At 41.7% G+C, this 22,018-nt stretch overlaps 1 protein-coding gene across 1 annotated transcript; it reads left to right on the forward strand.

The window, feature by feature from the left end:
- Positions 16,384-17,985, forward strand: LOC8060392 (xyloglucan endotransglucosylase/hydrolase protein 24). The gene is made up of 4 exons (XM_002451908.2): positions 16,384-16,656; positions 16,861-16,961; positions 17,087-17,280; positions 17,453-17,985. Exons 1-4 carry the CDS (start codon positions 16,491-16,493, stop codon positions 17,862-17,864), a joined length of 873 nt encoding a protein of 290 aa, XP_002451953.1. The 5' UTR covers positions 16,384-16,490; the 3' UTR covers positions 17,865-17,985.

The following is a 22,018-nucleotide window of genomic DNA, read 5'->3' on the forward strand; positions in this document are numbered from 1 at the left end:
ACCTGTGAGCTCTTCATCGGCAACAGACCCGCTTCTCCCCACTTTCTTGATGTTTAGTCTAGCCGATAGGACTGTTATCGGCATCTTTTGAAACATTAAGTCCGGCCCCAAACATATTTCGATCCAGCCGATAGGAGTGTTATCGGCATTTAAACTTTTATGCATCAACCTATATGCTGGGGTAGTACTTCTTTAGATATTTGCCATTTAATGCTCTGGGAAATTCAACTCCTTCGAGAGTTTCTAAAATGTAGGCATTACCAGGAGCCGATCGACTTATCCGATAAGGACCCTCCCAATTGGGAGACCACTTCCCAAACTTTGAACTTTTAGTCCCGATCGGTAAAATTAATTTCCACACTAAGTCTCCATCGGCAAACTCCTTAGCCTTTACCTTCTTATCATACCATCTGGCAACTCTTTTCTTATTCTCTTCTATACTCATCAAAGCCCTCAGCCGATGCCCTGCTAGATCGTCCAACTCGTCTGTCACCAAAGTAGCATAATCATCGGCAACCAACTGATCTTGAAAAGATAATCGCCTAGACCCAGCCTTAATTTCCCAAGGTAACACTGCATCATACCCATACACCAACTGATAGGGTGAAACCTTAGTCGATCCATGACAAGCCATCCGGTATGACCATAAAGCTTCATTTAACAACGTGTGCCACATTCTAGGATTTTCTTCAATTTTTCGCTTAATAAGCTCGATGATCCCTTTGTTAGATGCCTCGGCCTGCCCATTAGCTTGAGCATAGTAAGGAGAAGAATTCAATACTTTAATTCCCATATCGATTGCGAATTCATCAAACTCTTCCGATGTAAACATGGTACCCTGATCGGTAGTAATTGTTTGAGGAATCCCAAATCGGTAAATGATGTGCTCTTTCACAAAATCAATCATATTGGCCGATGTGACTTTCTTCAAAGGAATAGCTTCAACCCACTTGGTGAAATAATCGGTGGCAACTAGAATAAACTTATGCCCTTTGCTAGATGGTGGATAAATCTGGCCGATCAAATCAATAGCCCATCCTCGGAACGGCCAAGGCTTTATGATAGGATTCATAGCCGATGCAGGTGCCCTTTGAATATTACCAAACTTTTGACATTCCTGACACCCTTTGAAATACTTAAAGCAATCCTCAAGTATAGTTGGCCAATAATATCCATTCCTTCTAATCATCCATTTCATCTTGAAAGCCGACTGATGTGCTCCACATGCCCCTTCATGGATTTCTCCCATCAAACTCTTAGCTTCATCAGCACTTAAGCATCGGAGAAGAATCCCATCAATAGTTCGATAATACAATTCATCTTCGAGGAGCACATACTTGGTGGCCTGAAACCGAATCCGTCTTTCAACTTTCTTAGATGGATCCTTCAAATAATCAATGATTTTCTTTCTCCAATCATCGGCACCGATTGCCGATATTGCATTAATCATAGGCTGATATCCCGAGGCATGCTGAGCCAACCGATTGGCCTCTTCATTATGCAGTCGAGGAACATACTCTAATCGGAAATCTTTGAATTCCTTCAACAGTTGCATACTCCTTTCGTAATAAGTTATGAGCACTTCACTTTGGCATTCATAGCTTCCAGCCAATTGATTTATAACTAGCATAGAATCCCCGAAGACCTCCACAGCATCAGCATGAACTTCTCTTAATAACTCCAATCCTTTTATTAAAGCTTGATACTCAGCCTGATTATTCGTTGACGTGGTGACAATCGGCAAAGAAAACTCATACTTCCTTCCCCGAGGGGAAATTAACACTATGCCGATTCCTGCCCCCCGGTCACACATGGATCCATCAAAGAAGAGCGTCCAAGGTACAATTTCCAAAGCCTCCACTTCACCGCAATGTTGAGTTACAAAATCAGCCATAATCTGTCCCTTAACTGCTTTAGCTGATTCGTAACGCAGATCAAATTCCGACAGCGCCAAAATCCATTTACCGATCCTGCCACTCATAATCGGCATAGATAGCATGTACCGGACCACATCATCTTTGCAAATAACAGTGCATTCGGCTGATAGCAAGTAGTGTCTTAACTTGATACAAGAGAAATACAGGCACAAGCATAGCTTCTCAATAGCCGAATACCTGGTCTCATCATCAATCAACCTCCTGCTTAAGTAATAAATTACACACTCTTTCCCTTCAAATTCTTGAATTAAAGCCGAACCGATGACCATCCCATCGGTAGACAAATACAATCTGAAGGGTTTCCCTTGCTGAGGTGGAATTAGAACCGGAGGATTCACTAAATAATTCTTGATTTCATCCAGAGCTAACTGCTGCTCTTTCCCCCAAACAAATTCTTGATCGGCCTTCAACTTAAGAAGAGGACTGAAAGCACGAATTTTACCAGGCAAATTAGATATAAACCTTTTGATAAAATTTACCTTGCCGATCAAGGACTGGAGCTCGCTCTTATTGGTAGGGGCAACTATTTTGTTGATAGCATCAATAGATCTTCGACTAATTTCAATCCCCCTTTGATGCACCATGAAACCGAGAAACTGCCCTGCCGATACACCAAATGCACACTTATTGGGATTCATTTTCAAATCATGCTTCCTTGTGCACTCCAACACCTTTCGTAGATCGGAAGATGCTTTGTGAAGTCTCCAGACTTAACTATCACATCATCAATATAAATCTCCACCAGCTTACCGATGAACTCATGAAATATAAAATTCATGGCCCTTTGATAAGTAGCACCAGCATTCTTTAAGCCAAAGGTCATGACTATCCATTCAAACAACCCGACATGACCAGGACACCTGAATGCGGTCTTTGGAATATCTTCTTCAGCCATGAATATTTGATTATATCCTGCATTGCCATCCATAAAGCTAATAATCCGATGCCCAGCCGCAGCATCAACTAGCAGATCGGCAACTGGCATCGGGTAGCCATCCATCGGTGTAGCTTTGTTAAGATTCCTGAAATCAATGCAGACCCGAAGTTTCCCGTTCTTCTTGTAAACCATTGGAAATCCACTCGGCATATCGACATTGCCGAATAAATTTGGCTTCAATAAGTTTAGTTATTTCGGTCTTGATATCGGGAAGAATATTAGGATTACATCGGCGAGCTGGCTGCTGATGTGGCCGGAATCCAGACTTGATAGGTAACCGATGTTCAACAATCGATCGGTCCAAACCAGGCATCTCAGTATAATCCTAAGCAAAGCAATCTTTATATTCCTTCAACAAATCAGTTAACTGTTGCTTACACTCAGGACTCAACTTAGCACTAATAAAAGTAGGTCTAGGCTTATCACCACTACCTATATCTACTTCTACCAAATCATCGGCCGATGTGAACCCCTGGCCTAACTTTCCATCATCGGCGAACCTATCCATTAAAAACCTTCGTCAGAACCGACTGCTTGGATCGGTGGAATTTCATAATCAGCCACTTTGAGAAAATCCTTTTCCCAAACTTCTCCTGAAATACACCTAGTCCTTTCGTAGGTGTCTGCCTCTGCTGATGCAATAACATAGGAAGAATCTCCCGGGACAATCTCAATCTTGTCACCTACCCACTGGACCAAGCACTGGTGCATTGTAGACGGGATGCAACAATTGGCATGAATCCAATCTCTCCCTAGCAACAGATTGTAGGCACCTTTCCCACTGATTACGAAGAAGGTCGTCGGCAAGGTTTTGCTGCCGGTGTTCAATTCTACGCAGATAGCTCCTTTAACTGGAGACACATTGCCTTCAAAGTCTTTGAGCATCATATCGGTCTTGGTCAAATCCTGATCTCCTTTCCCAAGCTTCCGATACACTGTATAAGGCATGATGTTGATAAAAGCCCCACCGTCAATTAAAATCTTAGCCATCGGCTGACCATCAACCCTTCCTTTGACAAACAGAGCCTTAAGATGTTGCCTTTCATCATCAGCAGGCTTCTCAAAGATGGCTGTCATCGGATCTAGAGCCAACTGAGCTATATGGTCGGAAAACTCCAACTCATCATCACTGGATGGCGCAAGGAACTCCATCCGCAACATAAAGACCATGTTGACATCTGCCGATGGACCTTTCCCCTTGGGATCTGGTTGTTGCTGATCCCTAGACTGCCCAGAGTTCTCCCCCTTGCTTAACTCTTCTCGCCTTTCGCGCTGCAGCCTTCTTTTCTATGTCCTGGTCAATCCTTCTGGACACCATGGAGGAAGTTGCTGCTGCCTCACCGCTGGGCGACGATTTTCCTTTGACTCCATCCGATAAGTGTTGGCATCCCTGCAAAATATGAACTCATCGGGAACCCGCGCATTAGCCATTTCTTCAAGTTCTTCCTAGCTCCTGGGGAAATACTCGACATGATCTCCAAGCCTGTCGTGCACGCTGAGCCTGCCCCCCAACCGATCATGAACGGATGCTCTCCCTCTAATCGGCCCATTAAATTGGCGATCATTATCATGATAGCGCCGATCAGACCTGTCATATCGGTCATAACCATTGCACTCAGGACAATCTCTGATAGTGGGAAGTTTGATATTCTCCTCCCAACAATGAATGAAGAACGGGCAATTCCAGTGATCCCTATGCCGATTCCACTCCTGCCGGCGTCTTTCTTCTTCCCGGCGATAGTCCTCTTGTTGGCGCCGATACCGATCTTCACGTTGCTGCCAAGTCTCCCGAGGCCTTCTGTGGGTTATCACAATACCAGATCGGGGAGGCCTCCTTGAGTTAGCTCCCTCTTGGACTAGACCTTTTCCTTTCGCATCGGCGGTAGTGATTTGATGCTGAGGATCCACCGATGCACTTCTTTCAGCTGCTTTCGATGTCAAGACCTTGGCCTTCCCCTTAGCATCCAGCATGTTTGTTGGGAAAGGATGTTGATCAATCTCCATCGGCTTCTGAGCTCTGGAGCTATCAAATTTGATCCTCCCTGACTCTATAGTCGATTGCAGCTATTGCCTAAACACTTTGCACTCACTGGTGCTGTGAGAAGTTGCATTGTGCCATTTACAATACTTCATCTTCTTCAACTCCTCAGCCGATGGGATCACATGATTAGGTGATAATTTTATCTGACCTTCCTGAAGTAAAAAGTCAAATATCCGATCGGCCTTAGTGATATCAAATGCGAGCTTCTCTGGTTCCTTGTGCCCAAAAGGGCAAGACATCGGCTTCTTATTTTTCACCCATTCTGCCAAGCCGATGACTGGTTCTTCATCTTAATCTGAGCTTGCTGCTTCATCAACAAAGGACACCTTCTTATTCCATGCTCTCTTGGGTTCGAATGGCTTGATATCTTGATCAGAAATCCTCTGCACCAAATGACTTAAGCTTTCAAACTCCTGAGATGCATACTTGTCCTTTATATGCGGCAGCAGACCCTAGAAAGCCAAATCGGCTAGCTGCCGATCATCCAGAACCAGGCTATAGCATTTGTTCTTGACCTCCCGTATCCTCTGCACAAAACCTTCAACCGATTCATCATTGCGTTGCCTCAGTTTAACCAAATCGATTATCTTCTTCTCATGGACCCCAGAAAAGAAGTATTTGTGGAATTGTTTCTCCAAATCAGCCCAAGTAATCACTGAATTGGGAGGTAATGATATAAACCAGGTGAAAGCCGATCCAGACAATGAGGACGAGAATAAACGAACCCTTAAATCGTCCCTGTTACCAGCTTCTCCGCATTGGATGATGAATCTGTTGACGTGTTCCATGGTCGACGTGTCATCCTGCCTAGAAAACTTAGTAAAATCCGGTACCTTGTACCGATTTGGAAGCGGGATCAAATCATATGCGGGAGGATACGGTGTCCGATAAGAGTAAGTGTTGACTTTGGGTTTTATCCCAAATTGATCTCTCATTACTTCAGCAATCTTATCGGCCCAATAAGCATCGGCATCTTGCCGATGAGGTGGCTGCGGATCTAGCGCCTGCTGGTAAGCTTCCACATGTCGGTGCGGCGTGCGATCTGCATAGAACATTGGATTAATAATTTGTCCCCCAATCTGCGGACCACCGAGCTGTTGTGCGCCAATCTACTGTCCGCCGATTTGCTGGCCTCCCAGACGTTGACCTCTGAATTGCTGACCAGCGATCTGTTGGCCGTGATTCATCGGCTGATTGATTGCCCCTTGGTTCTGAAACCCAGGATAGATCTGGCTTTGCTGGAACCCTGTAGCCTGATGATTCGGTTGGGGCGTTTGCGGAAAGACTTGCTGCCCAAGCCATCCATTATTAGCGTTCATCGGCATAGGACCTGCCGATGACTGGTAATTGGGTATGATCATTGAATTGACATGCCCTGGCTGAGTCACAAACCTTTGCTGCATCAGCATTGAATCTGCCGATGCATTAGGCATCTGGAACGTTGGAGCTTGAGAATTCCCAGTGTAAGGTCTTGCAGTAGTAGTTGTAGTATACTGGGGACTCTGATTCATCGGCATGCTTGGGGGTGCCGATGCCATAGTAGCCTTGCCTCTCACATCAGTCGTCTGTGATGTACCTGGTGTTAACTCTGGAGGCATACCATAACCCCACCAGTTAGGAGGAGGAATCGATCCCGACATTACCGATTCCAACAGATCTGTAGCGAGTTTAATCTGCCCATCTGAAGTCAGTGGATTTGTTGTTATCGGCATAGATTGTGTATTAGTGACTCCTAATGTTCTTGGAGGGACAGGAATTTCTAGGCCCGTAGCGGCTGTAGCAACCGATGGAGCTGTGACCACCGGTGATCCTGGCTGATGATGAGAAGGGCCCACATAATCTGGTGGTAATTGTCCTTCTTTGAAAGTTCTAGCCACGGCGTTGAAAATCGTATTGGACAGCACATCAGCTTGGTTGATCAAAGCACGGTTGATAGCACTATCAACCATCTCTTGAAGTTTACCAGGATTGGCTTCAAAAGTAACCTGCCGAGGCGTTGGCAGTGCATCCTTCTGGATTACCTCGCCGCTCCTATTTATGCTAAAGGACCTCAGGCATTGCTGCTTGTAATCCTCCATGGCTTTAGCAATAGCTTGCTTCTGCTCATCCTTGAGATTGGCTTCCGTCACGGGGATGACGTTCTCCTGATCAAACTCAGAAGTCGACATGTTGATCTTGATCTTGAATTCGTCCCACTGGGCATGCCAAAAGATGTGTTGATGCAAAAGCGAATCTGCAAACACAAAGGGCTAATACCCGATTTAAACGTTAAGGCGTGCCAGCCGATTTGACCTTTCTATCGACAAAGGTGATAACTCGAATACTTTGGTCCCGACAACAGCGATGCGCCCGGATGCCACGGCCAAGAGGTATTCACGCGGAACTTGAGAATACGCCGAGCTTAAGTCGACGAATTCCTAAGAACTCGTAATGAAAAGAAAAAGGTATGACGAGGTCGTCGAAAAGTAGATGCTGGAATATGAGTAAAAACTGGTGTTTGATTGATTGATTCTTTGATAGCCGGATTACAAAGCCCTAGGGTCTACATTTATACCCTGCTCAAAGAGCTACAATTAGACACGACTAGGACTCGAATTCTAAATTAAACAGAATCCGTATACAAAACGAATTTAAACAACTAAGGAAAACATAAAACCACCCCCTTGTAACCGACCGGGACACCGCCACAGATCAATCGGCAACCTCCACACTTTCCTTCAGAGTCATCGGCAGTCTTCCTGTTATGGCCATCGGCAAACACCAATATTGATCATCGGCAAGAACACGTCACCACCTTTGGATCTAGTCATATTCAATCTTCTCTTCATCGGCACCCATCCTCATCGGCAACTCTTCTGCAAGCTAGTTACTCTTGCTCCACCTGCTGATCTATACTCTGCTGGTCTCTGGGTACGTGCCCAAAAACGGTGTCAACAGTCTTGTGTGTCTCTACTTTATTTTTATGCAAGTAAGCAGAAAACAAGTTTGGGGGAGATCCCCCGACATGCCTAACACACTCTGACTGCACCACTCCACAATTCAGGTACATACTCTGCACGCTTTACACATACACATACACATATATCTTGGTTCATGCAGAAAATTGTCTCCGACATGATAAAAGATTAAAATATTTCTAATCATGATCAATCTCACTCTGTGATATTTCCTGAAAACTTGCAATTATTAAAAAATTATTTAAAAACAATGTGTTACTTAAGTCACTGTGGAATGTGAGATGGTAGAGTATGAGTACCTTATTCTTGATATCGTTGTTGCTTGGAGAATTTATTTCAAAATCTTCAAAAATTCTAGCTACCATCCTCAGTATTTTATATGCCTGCTAAACCTGAAACTATTAATTATGATAATTATAAAAGCTATCTGCTCTGTATTGAGTTTGTTCAAAACGAGTTAGACCCTTGTTGAGAGATTTATCATGCTCCTAAGATCAAGACATTTATTCAGAAAGATTCACTCTTCCGAAGTATTATTGCGTTAGAGGCATGGGCTATGCAAAAATATGAATATTTCGGGGAAATAAAAAGGAGCAAGTGCTCGACAACCTCACAAAAAAAATGGACAAGTGTCCGTAGTAGAATTAAGGGTACCTCGGTATCCACATGAAAAAAAATGATGACATGATAAAAATATGATAAAAAGAAAATGATAGCCCATGGTCCCTCTAATAAGCAATATGCCAGTAAGAGTTGACAAGTTTTTAAAGTCTTTGATCTAAGAGTATGGCATTCCTCTCCTCGGATCCCGTTTTTATCAGGCAATAAGTGCAAGGTAAGAATGCTTGAGAATTTCTGCAAATTAAAACAGCCTCAGTGAGATATACAAAAGATAAATGAGCGATCTGAGAGAACCTATGAGGATAAAGGTATGCCAAATTTCTTTTCAAAAATATACAAAAACTCCAAGTGACAGGATTAAGAAGAAGAAAGGACCTCTACTTTTGACCATATATTTCCCTGACTACGGTACACAGTGGATTTTTACAACACCCTGCAGGTATGAAAAGAATGCTTTACAATGTTTTAACCCCAGATATTTTTCTAAACCATCCTTTTCTCGAAGACGAGTAAAAGCCTAAGTATGGGGGTGTTTGTTGACGGTTCTTAAGTATCAATTTTAATCATCAAATAAATAAGAAAAAGGACCAATATACAAGCAACACCTAGAATTAGGGTTTGATCTGACAGAATTCCATGAGTTTTGCTGTTTATCTATTTCTACAGGGGGTTATCAGGAAATATAGAAGAAAGGCCCACACGTCGGGTTTACATAGAGATATTAACTTGTGCGCCAATTTTCCTCGGTCTAGAAGGTTCCAGAAGCCACAAGAATGAGCGGGAGGCCGAGCGGGCCCACAGGCAGGGCGCCCGCCCAACCCCCCTGGGCACCCGCCCTCCTCTGCTGGCCAACCAACACGAGTCTCGCGGATTATGCTCCACCGCCTCTGAGGATCAAGGAAAACCGTTCAATCAAGGTCGGTTTGATCCAACAGCCCAGATTCACTTGAAGGGACTATATAAGCAGGGCCCCTGGCCCCTGGAGAAGCTAATCCCCGTTATTCATTAGCATATTTTCCAGAGAGGATTCAAAAAGAGAGGTTCCTTTAGGGTTCCAACCTCATAGGGCTTAGCATCCAATGTGAGAGTAGAATTAGTTCTACTAGATTGAGAGAGATAGAGTGGAGGTGTAGATCGGAGGAAACCTAGCCTGTCGGTGTCTACTCCGAGGTTGTACCTACGGGATCAAGTCTCTTAACCCGAGGCTTGCTCTTAGGATTCTTGAGTATTTTGACTTCTAAATTCTAGTAAGTTCTTTGTTTATTGTTCTTTGGTTTATGAGTTTACTTTGATCTCTTCGCGTAGAGTTTAGAGTAATCATCTCTAGCGTAAACGTTGTGTTTGGGCTAGGATACTCATAGATATCCCCTGTCTAGCCGGACCGTGGTAGTAGCAAGGAACGTGACATTTCTGAGTTACCTTTGTAGCCCATAATCCCATTAGCAGGATCGATAGGGTTTATAGGTGTGGGTCGAACATCCTCTGTGGTGTCTAGATTCCGTGAGCCTCTCCAACAGAGCAGTAGATCATCCTTACCAAGGTTAGAACGAGGGTGCAGTTGAAGTCTTCTCTATACATCACTCACATCGAGTCATAGTGGTTGTAGCCTAAAGGTTAGTAGTAATAGATCTGGTTAGTTAGATGCATGCTTTCTTCTAGTGGTAAAAATATAAATACGATACTCTAGATAACATCCTGGGTGAAGTGCTCACTGATATCCGTACGCTTACGGATTAATTCCTAATTGTGTTACCAAATATCAACAGTACGGGAGACGATTGCTTCAATAAAGCACACTACATAGTTCTCGGAAACTCCTCATTGGTGGAACCATATGTTGAGGTACACAAAGATTTCCTACGGTCCTAGTGGCCCGGGAAGAATGAAGCTTGGATAATGCATCAGCACATGGAAACTTTTGGCGATTGGTTGCACAAAAAATGTCATGGTGATGAAAACATTGATGAGCAGCTTTATTTGTTGGCCAAGCAACCATCATGGCATGTCCTCACGTACAAAGGGTATGAGATAAATGGTAACACATTTTACACAGTTGGCCAAGATAAAAGGAGCACCAACCAAAACAGTGGTGTACGCGTGGAAGCCATGGATCCAAATGGGAACAGACAAACATATTATGGATGCATAGAAGACATATGGGAACTAGACAATGCAGCTAATTTTAAAGTTTCTTTGTTCCGGTGCCAATGGGTGAAGATGACCGAAGGTGGGGTAACAGTCAACAATGAGTATGGGATGACAACCATGGACCTTAACAATAGTGGGTTCAAAGACGAACCATTCGTCCTTGCTGCAGACGTGAGTCAGGTGTTCTATGTGAAAGACATGTCTACGAAACCAAAGAGAGGAAAAATGATGACCACTCAATCGTCAATGAGCCAAAGCGCCACATTGTCCTTTCTGGGAAAAGAAACATTGTCGGAATTGAGGACAAGTCAGACATGTCAGGCGATTACGAAAGGGATGATCGAATTCCACCCTTCATAGTCAACAAAGACTCAAGCTTTCTGTTAAACAATGAGGATACTCCATGGTTACGGCAGGATCATAACCAAGGGTTATACGTCAACAAGAAGTTTACTGTTGTGTCGGCTTAATATAAAGTCATGTTTAATAGTACATGTTGTAAAATGTACGAATTCTGAGAATTCTATGAAACTATATTTGAGAATTATGAATTTTGATGAGTGTAACAAACTTTGTATTCATTACTTTTCTATTTGGGACCATCTAGGGTTCGGTCAAAGGGTGTGTTTGTAAAAACCAATGCTTTGACTTTGGTCAAACTTGGTCAAATGACCCATTTGATGACTTTAAATGAAAAAATTTGAATACAAAGTTGTTAGAGATCATCATGATCTACATTTGATATATTGTCCATTTTTCCATGTTGATAAATTTGAGCCAATCCTAAGCATATTTCTTTAAAATCCAAGACGGGATTTGGTCAAACTTGGTCAAATGACAAACTAAATTACTTAAAATGAAAAAATTTTGAATACCAAGTTGTTAGATATCATCAAGATCTAAACTTTTTATATACACAATTTTTCCATTTGAGAAAGTTTAAGTTAACAATACCCACCAAATCTTGAATCTCACACAAACTATATGAAACTATATGTGTCAATTGTGGATTTTCAACTACACCTTCCCAACACTTTGTCAAATCCAAAAATAGTCTATATATTAAATGTAGATTTTGATGAGTGAGAGTGTTGTTCCAAAGTGGGACCGAATGGAATAGGAGATGCTTGCTAGAGGGGTCACACCCGAGACAATAGCAAAGAATTGGAGCGAGCGCTCCAAGCATTGGTTCTACGGTCATGGGGGAAGCGTGGACCTAGACACCGGGGCGCTAGTTTGGGGCCAAGAAATCTCTAGAGCAGCAGAGAGACTAGCCCATGCACGAGAGGCGGTTCAGTCTAGTGAGTTCAGGCCTAACAGGGAGAAGGATGAACTCACGTATGCGCTTGAAAATCCTGAGCACGGTGGGCGTACGAGAGGCTATGGGGCAGTTTCGTGGCTGCAATCATTCCAAGCTGATCAAGAAACCTACAGAAGCCGCTAGAGAAAGAAGGATGAGGAGGCAGAGCGGATCCGCCGGCTGGAAGCTTTTGTTCTACAGTCACAAGAGCGCGAGAAATCTCGTGAAGAATGGATGCAGGCGGAGATTAAAAGGCAAGTGCAAGCAGCACTGAGTCAAATGACGAAAGGGCAAGGTACATCACAGCCTGAGGTCAACGTTAGCCCCCAGGCCAGTTGAAAAGTAGCTGTGCATCCACAGAAGTACCAACCATTCAGGATGACACGAAGCTACACTTCCCCGTGGATGATGTCACAGAGGCTTTTACTACCTCTGAGCTGTATGTACCAGATGGGAATGCAACAAAAAAGGTGGCTATCGGTGTTGTCAACCCTATCGACCGAACAAGAACTCCAAGAATCCATAATCGACCAGTACCAGCTGGATATGCTAGCGTCTCGGTTGATAGGGTTGAGAAAGGTTGTGGCAGTGTGCCTCTAGAAATAGAAGGGGGAGACTGAGAGAAGACCTTAGGTGAAGCTGAGAAGACGTTTATTTGTTGGCGCAAGCGCTTCATAATTATTCCAAAAATGTCACAGTTGCCTCTTCCTCACCATAGGTTTGTGCATGATTTTACTTCTTATATTATTTATTATGTATTGAATTTAAATAAAGTTTGCTCACAAAACTTGTAATTGTTTTCTCTGCAGGGACTCCTCCAACCTAAGTCTAGTTCTTTCCCCAGCGCATCATAGTGCTGCGGGTAGTGACAATGCTGGATCTACTCCAACACCTATGGCGGCCACACCGACCCCGCCACCGCCTCCACCACGGTCTCCACCTCCTCCACTAAGGTCTCTAACTCCTCCACCGTGTTCTCCAACACTAAAAAGATCGGCCCCACCACCTCCACCGCCTGCACCACCCTCTCTAAAGAGTACACAGTCGGTCCCATCGCCTCCAAAGCGAGGTAGTCAGAAGCGGTCCCACCTCCAAAGAAGGCTGCCTCAGCAAAGAAAGCTAAGACACCAGAGAAATTACCTTATGAAAAGAGTGAAGAGGAGGTAATTGCTACATCCAAAGCTGAGGTCAAACAATTTTTTGATAAATTGAAGCAGGAAAGGAAAGAGCGGCTAAACCTAGAAAAGCCGTACTTTTATATAAAGCCAGAGGAACTAAGGAAGAAGATGGCGGACCAGCAAAAGAAGCAGCGGGAAGCTTAGAAAAAGTCAGCACTTTCGGATTATGGGCGGTCTCTGGTCAAGTCTTCATAGCCTAGAAAGAGAGTAGGAAAGGGGTCCCTCAGCTCGGAGAAGTATCAAAACTGGTGCCCCTTTGATTGTGCCAAATCAATACGGCTCAAATGAAGACTTGATGTCAAAGAAATCCTTAATCTTGTGTGAGCTAGATTCACTTGAGCATTACTTTGGACAGAACGATCTAAATATTGAAGACATTGCCGCCATTGTTGGATGTCAAACTTTTGAAAAAGCTGAGGTAGTTGATCAATGGAGGGCAAGATATGAACCGGGCAGGAGTCTATTCAACCCTTAGCGTTTACATGAGCTCGACACACAAATGTTTGCAATAAATAAGTGGTGCATGGAGGCTCTAAAAGGGGAGATAATTGGATTTCTGTTCGTATTAGACAACATCACTACTTCCGTGGAGATGACCTCATATACGTCCAGTTCGAAGAATTGCACCAATTATGTCACCTCGACGCTCTCGACAAATCTCTTGTCAGCTGCTTTTGTCTGTAAGTATTTCTTTCTTTTTATTAAACTTCTACCTTCTTTAATTATATGTATATAATCCTTACACACTTAGGATTTGTATGTATATATGCAGACACCAAATGAGATAGCTCAGAAGCAGAAATGACAATAGTATTGGGTTCGTTGACCCTTATATTGTTTTCAAGGCTCCGCAGGCAGTGTGGACAGCATCTCATAAGACAGAAGTCTGCACCAATCTTATGAGGTTCTTTGTGAACCAAAAAGAAAAACCAAAAATACTCTTCTCCTACAACTTCGAGTGAGTTATATAGTTATTAAGTGCATGAACATTTTATTTTACTTATTGTTACTCGAGACGAGTTTTATATAGTTATAGGCCTGACTATATATATATGTGTGTAAACAGCTTTCACTGGATACTTATGGTCATTGAAATTCTTAAGAACCGGTTGATAATCTTTGACTCGATGAGAAAACCACAAGAAAATTATCAACAAATGGTAAACATTATTCAAAGGTACGTAATGTCGATCTCAGCTAGAAGAATATCATGATATGACTCTGTAATTTTTAGTTCACGATCCACAATGGTTGTGTGTAGGGTTTGGGAAAGATTTATTGACCGTGAACACCTCAGTGGTTATAAAGCGCCGCTTAATATAATTCATTCACAAGTAAGTTGTACTAGCTAGCAAACTTTCGCTAACTTTTAGCCTTCTTATTGTCGTGGTCGTAAATATTTTTTATATATATCGTACAGTGGTGTTTAAGACAAGAAGGGAGAACAACCTATGTGCATATTACGTGTGCAAATTCATGATGGCACAAGTCAATCAAACACCCACAGAGACGCTCAGAGTACGTTACATGTCTCTTTTCATTATCTCCTGAATTATATTGAATAACTTAGATAACTAATACCTTTTTTATTTTATTTCAAATTAAAGACGGAATGGTTGAGGGAAAAGGTCATGCATAAAGACCGAATCAAAGCTATTCAAGAGACGATAGCAGGATTTCTCCGTGAGCAAGTGATCAATCCAAACGACGAGTTTCACTTCAACGGCAACGAAACTCTTATTCTAAACAACGATGATCATTTGTATCGGTTTTAGACATTGGGAGAAAAAACTCTATGTATATATGTGTTACGAATTTTGTACTTATAAAACTATATATAAAGCTTTTTACATATCTATTTAATTTTTGATGTGGTCTTTTCATTTTATTATATGCAAAGCTTAATTATAAAGCTAAGCCTATAATTTCCATTTATATATGCTTAATATGCGTGTAATATATATATTATTATATCAGCATAAAATATGTATTGACAAACCTATTATTATTATATAAAAATAATAAACAGAATCGAAGAAATAAACCGAAAAAAAGAACCATTTTAACACCGGTTGGTAATACCAGGGTCCTGCAACGTGGCAACCCTGGCAGGACCCTTTAACATTGATTGGTATTACCAACCGGTGTTAAAGGGGAGGGGGGCTTTAGCCCCGGTTCCCCGAACTGGGACTAAAGGTGGGCCTTTAGTCCTGGAAGGGCAGCACCGGCTCGAGAACCGAGGCTGTTAGGCCCTTTCCGACCGGTGCTAATACCCGAACATGCAGCACTGATAGCAACACGAAAATGAATTTTTAGTAACGGACCGATATATGCGTTGTAAAAGGGAGGTCTGTCTTGTAGTTTAAATATCAAACACTACAGTTTTATGAGCTTATAATAAACAGGCTTAACCCCCTCCTATATGTCGATCAGCGACCGACAATTTTACAGAAAAAAAAAGTCAACTAAATGGTGCCCACGACACAAAGGCGCCAACAACAAGTCATGTAGTCCACAGCTGGAACAATATTGGCAGGAGATTTATCTGTCGTCCAGCCACTGCCTAAGTTGAAGTAGCCAAGAATCTGAACGAGGCATAATTGACCAGCATATAGAAACAATCATTCCGGACTTCTTCGTATACATGGAGAAGATGCCAATTGGTACAAATATTGGAGGCTCTCCCGGCCCCTTGGTCGATCTCAATTATATATACGTGTTATATTAATTAAAATTAAATCGGCGACCGCTAGTGCCTACTCCCTCCGTCCCAAAAAGAGTGTCGTTTTAGGTTTTTATACCACAAGTTTGACTCGATTTGTAGAAAATACGTTCAATATTTATATCTCTAAATAAATTTGTTAAAAAACTAGACTTAAAGATCTTTCCAATGATATTAATTATGTATTATAAATATTAATATTTTTTACTATATATTTAGTTAAAGTTATTTCTCGGAAAGCGAAAACGACACTTATTTTGGTACGGAGGGAGTACGTCTCTATCTTTCCTTGACGGCCACACACGATGCAACGTTGTGCATTAGCACTACTAGCTATAGCCATGTCAAAAACTAGCAGAGACTAGGAATTACGCGTACGTTCCAAGCCCATCGAAATCACACAAGCTGGCAGCACTACGTACAACCGACAGGTGGTAACAATTAACATCTATATATTATATAAACATACATATGCGTATACGTAATTACGTATGCTGCGTGTAGTATATAAGCAGATGCAACCCCTCTGCGTTTGTCATCAAGCCTAGAAGAAGCACAAGTCATTCAACATACAGATTGTGAACCATCTCCAAGATCAAGGCGCCAGAGCTAGCTAGGTAGCTGCGGCAAGAAGAAGACCAGGTCAGAGATGGTGAGGTTGAGGGCTCTCCTCCTTGTTGCTGTGGCCGCTGCGGTGGCCGGCCTTGCCGCTGCCAATTTCCGGGATGACTGCGACATCCCCTGGGAGCCCCAGAACGCCAAGTTTACCAGCGACGGCAACGGCCTCTCGATGTCGCTGGTCAGCAACTCCTCAGGTGCTGAATCATGCATATCTCGTTTGCTGCGATTCTAGCTAGCTTGATTATTTGTTTTTAATATCTGTCTCTAGTATATGTCAACATAAGCATGCAGCTGATCTCTCCATGCACTGCACCTTGATGGATTATATTGCGATGCAAAATGCATGACATGCATGTGATCACGCGATGGTTCTTATGCGCGCTACTGCCCGCTTGCAGGCTGCATGCTCCGGACAAAGAAGCAGTACATCTACGGGACCGTGTCAACCCTCATCCAGCTCGTCCCAGGCAACTCGGCCGGCACTGTCACCACATACTACGTAAGTACTAGTAGTAGTCTACTTTAAACTGTAGTCTCACTCTCATATAATCCATGATTTATTACCTCATGATGATGTTGATGATGATCAATCTGCTATATATAAATTAAACAAAAATTATTCAGGCATCCTCTGTTGGCGACAACCATGACGAGATCGACTTTGAGTTCCTGGGCAACGTGAGCGGCCAACCATACACCTTCCACACCAACATCTACACCAATGGCGTCGGCAACAAGGAGATTCAGTTCAAGCCCTGGTTCGACCCCACCACCGGCTACCACAACTACACCATCTCATGGAGCCCCTGCATGATCGTGTAAGCTAGCTACCTATACCTACTGCACGTATCGCCTTGTTCGTTTGGACAGTCGAATTAGAATAAATCAGTCAGCGGTACTTTCTTCCATGCATGGTTTATTTGAGTATGAGCTATATATATATATGACCTAGAAAAACAAAATTGACACGAAATATGCACACCCATGCAGGTGGTACGTTGACAGCATCCCCATCCGTGTGTTCCGCAACTACCAGGAGAGCTACGGCGTGGCGTACCCGACGAGCCGGCCCATGTACGCCTACTCCAGCATCTGGGCGGCGGAGGATTGGGCCACGCAGGGCGGCCGCGTCAAGACGGACTGGTCCAAGGCGCCCTTCGTCGCCAACTACCAGAACATCCACCTCGACGTCTGTGAGTGCGGCGGCGGCGGCGGCGGCTGCAGTATCAACTGCCCGGCAGCGGCTGCGAAGCCGAACAACGGGGCGTGCCAGCTGAGCCCCGACCAGCGGGAGCTGATGCAGAGCCGGCAGAGAAACTACACCATCTACGACTACTGCGTCGACTCCAAGAGGTGGACCAACGGCATCAAGCCAACCGAGTGCAGCCTGCCACAATACTGATGATCCCATTACTCAGTCGCTATACATATATATACCTTCCCGTGTCTTTTTGGGCCGGCCGTGACACCAGGAAGGACAGTGTGGTCCGTTATTATTATTATACAAGTATATGTTTCTTTGTTTATTTCTTACACATACATGGAATGAAACTTCATTTTGGGGGTGTTTAGTTCCAAAAGAAAATAAAATGCAAAATACCAACTACTTTGAAATGATGAAATATAAAATGCCAAAATTTTCAGAGTCATGTTTAGTTTCATCCAAAATGCAGAATTTATTGCCCTCATGAGGGCCTCATGAGACTTTTTGGGTTTTTTTTTGTCTCTTGAGGCCAAAATCCAAAATGGAGAATAATCACCTTTTTATCAAAAATTTTGCATGGTATTTAGTTCTATTTTGCAAAAATGATGAATCAAAACACAAATTTTTTTGGAATTTGAGGGGAATTAAACACCCCCCTTTGATGCTTCTTTGTTTAACACACTACAATACAAATCTTATCCACGATGGGGATGGGCATCTTATCCACGACGGGGAAAATCGGTTAACAGACCTAGACAAAACATCCACTTTTGCTAAGGGCCTGTTTGGTTATGGGTGGTAAATTTTACCACTTGTCACATCGAATGTTTGGACACATGTATAAATTACTAAATGTAGATTATTTACGAAACTAATTAAAAACATGGCTAGTGAGTAATTTGCGAGACGAATCTTTTGAGCCTAATTAGTTCATAATTGGACATTAATTACCAAATAAAATGAAATACTATAGTATTCGTAAAACTTTAACAACCCAAACCAAACACTTCCTAAAAGAGCTGTGTTAATGCGGTTTTACGGAACTCAATTCCACTCTAGGGTTCTTTTCAGTCAGAATGAACTCAGCCAATGATTGGCTGCTACATTCGCCCAGTCCCCCTGCTCACCCTGACGTCACTGCTGACACGGATGAGAAAAGCAAAATATTTATTTGAAAATGCTATAACTTCTAAACCGTGTATCAATTTTAAATTTTATCTGCACCGGTGTTCTTTGTGAATGTGACAAGACAAACAAAACTAGACACCACTTGCACATGTTTTATTTTTTTTCTAGTAAAGTTTTATGTGCATTAGCTTATGTATAATTTACAACTTATGTACACGATTTCTACTGAATAATTTTTTGCTGGTCGGATTCGTTCGGTGGCATGACTACACTTGCACGGACGTCCCTTTTTCTTTTTTTTTTTGTATTTTTAACATTTTTCTCTTTTTGTCATATACTAGCAAAATATGCCCGTGCGTTGCTACGGGAGCAAATAGACGTTTGTAGAAAATGAGCACTATGGCACCTTATACTCTCTGGTTGAAAGGAGCCTAATAAACTTTTGAATTATAATTTCTAGATTTGATTTTGATTTTATATAGATTGTATAAGTTTCTATCAATTTGTGCATTGTTCATTGTTCGTGAAAAGACAAGAAGCTAACAATACACTTTTTATTGGTAAGCCGAAGTCTATGTAAATCTTGAGATTGATTTTTATTGTGCGTTGCAGCGGGAGAAAAGCATCAAATAGCCATAGAAATTTATGACATAATGTTACATATCTATTTATATTTATTTTTTTATAAAATTTAAAGTCCATAATTTTTTTATTGATAACCATGACATCTATGGTATTAGATAGTTAATATTTAAAATAATATGTAGCTTGGAGACATATTTATTTAATAATAATAATAGAAATTGGTCAAACATTATCTTACTTTAATATTACCTCCTAATATACCTTAGTATTATATTAAAATATAAGAAGTTTGTTGCTAGTTTTATTTTTTATTTAGATTAGAATTCCTATGAAATATGATATATCAGTTAAATATATATAGATTATGAACATATGGACTTATAAAGTGTTCATATGGCATAACAACACATCATGCAACGGTAATGGAAGCATCCTCAAGCATAAATTTAGGTAAATTAGTAAATCAGTAAGATATACAGGAATTATGCTAAAAATTTTACCACAAATCAAACATCACATTAAATAGGCTATCATAAAATTTTCATAATAATTGGAGTAAGATAATTACAATTTAATTTTACACTAAAAAGTATAGGCAAACATCTCCGGCAAAAACAAATATACTAAAATTTATGATATTTTTTGTTTACTACATGGATCTAAATATGTGGAACTGAACAAAATTTGTTTTGTAATTTTTAGATTTATCTATGAATTACTATAAATTTATTAATTTTATAGGAGATTTTACATTGGAAACCAAAAACTTTTATTCTTTTTTCTCTTCTAGCAGTCTACCTACAAGCAGATTGCGGATGCAGCAAGAGCCGGTTGCGGATGCAGCCGATTGACGGACAGATAGATCCTGTACATGCTCTAATATATATAAGAGATTTAGGAACCTAGAAAAACTTCTATTCTTTTTTTTTCTACTCTACAACGTACCAGGCTCGGATTCTAGACGGAAGCGGATATGGTGGGCAGAAAATTTTTGGGCAGACTGAAATTTTCTCTCTTTATAGATAGGTATAGATTTATAAGTTATACTACATACTTCCTCCGTCCCACAAATAAATGTATTTCTTTAACTTTTAGTATTCATGTTTGACCGTTCGTCTTATTCAAAAAAAATTAATAAATATTATTTAATTTTTATGACTTGTTTTATTGTTAGATATATTTTTATAGTGATTTATATATTTATTTTATTATTTGCTTAAAAATTTAAATAAGACGAATGGTCATCAAGGACATCAAGATAGCCCCAATGCAAAAACTCCCTTTCTCTAAATCATTTGATTAAAATCAAAGGTGTCCTCAGCATATTGAATCACTGGGTATGGCCAATCAGGGTCCTGAGGGAAAGGAGGGATAAGGTTTCCCAGCCTATACTCTTTGTTAATGACACACTGTAGGAGGTCTGCAGCAATGGCAAATAGCATGGGGGAGAGAGGATCCCCTTGTCTGACACCACTCCTACACTTAAACTCTTTACCAGCAGTGTCATTTAACAGAACAGAAGAAGTGGCAGAAGAGAGCAGATCCTCAATCCAAGTGAGCCATTTACATGGAAACCCCTTTGCCCTTAACATTTCAAGAATCAGAGAGTGCTCAACCAGGTCAAAAGCCTTTTCAAAATCCAATTTAAGAATGACAATCTCTCTCTTGGATTGATGACACTGGTGCAAAAACTCAAAGGCCCATCCCAAGCAGTCCTGGATTGTTTTCCCTTTGATAAATCCATACTGATTCTCGTGAATTGTCTGAAGTGCCACTCTCTAAAGCCTATTAGCAAGGATCTTTGTGAGAATTTTGAAGGAAGTATTCAGCAGGGAAATGGGCCTAAAGTCATTGACAGATTCAGGGTTATCTTTTTAGGCACTAGAGTGATGTAAGAGTAGTTAATGCTCTTAATATCAGCTTGATGGTGAAAAAAGTCTTGACAGAGCTTGTACATATCATTTCTGATAATGGGCCAAGCTTTTTTGAAGAAGAGGCAGTTGAACCCATCTAGCCCTGGAGCTTTGTCGTTTGGGAGGTCAAGGATGATAGCATCAATTTCTTTAGTAGTGAAGGCACTACAAAGATGCTCCAGATCATCTCTGGGTTGAATGAGGGTTTGCAGATCAAACTGCATAGAAATTTCTACTGATGAGCCTAGTCTTTTCTTGAATTCCTGATAAAAGAGTGCACTTATTTCTCCATGACTGCTAACCATTCTTCCTGTGTCATCCATGAGACTTATGACATTGTTCCTATACCTTTCAGTAGCCCTGGAATGGAAAAACTTTGTATTTTCATCACCAAATTGCATTACCCTCTGAGTAAATCTCTGTTTCCAATATGCATTCTGCATAGCAAGCAGGCTTTTGATGTGTCTTTTGATGACAGAACTGAAGATGGCTTCCCGAGGGAGCAGGCATCTGATTTCTTCATGTTTGTCAAAGAAGGCAATAGTCAGATTACAGTTTGTGATGAGCTTAATGAGGTTGGAAAGGTTTTTGGACCACTTCTTTAGGATTCTTCTGAGCAGCTTGAACTTGGCATTAATGATATGTGCATTGTTGCTTACTCTGACTGGGGGAGACCAGGCATTTGCAATTTGCTCCATACATTCAGGGTGATGGAACCAGAAATTC

This window comes from Sorghum bicolor, chromosome 4 (assembly GCF_000003195.3).
Source record: "Sorghum bicolor cultivar BTx623 chromosome 4, Sorghum_bicolor_NCBIv3, whole genome shotgun sequence".
Taxonomy (NCBI): Eukaryota; Viridiplantae; Streptophyta; class Magnoliopsida; order Poales; family Poaceae; genus Sorghum; species Sorghum bicolor.

Excerpts from the sequence above, each read along its gene's own strand:
- LOC8060392 (XM_002451908.2), top strand. The coding sequence starts at position 16,491 with ATGGTGAGGTTGAGGGCTCTCCTCCTTGTTGCTGTGGCCGCTGCGGTG. Across the intron at positions 16,657-16,860 it reads GCTGGTCAGCAACTCCTCAG|GCTGCATGCTCCGGACAAAG; the intron begins GTGCTGAATCAT and ends GCCCGCTTGCAG. Across the intron at positions 17,281-17,452 it reads TGGAGCCCCTGCATGATCGT|GTGGTACGTTGACAGCATCC; the intron begins GTAAGCTAGCTA and ends ACACCCATGCAG.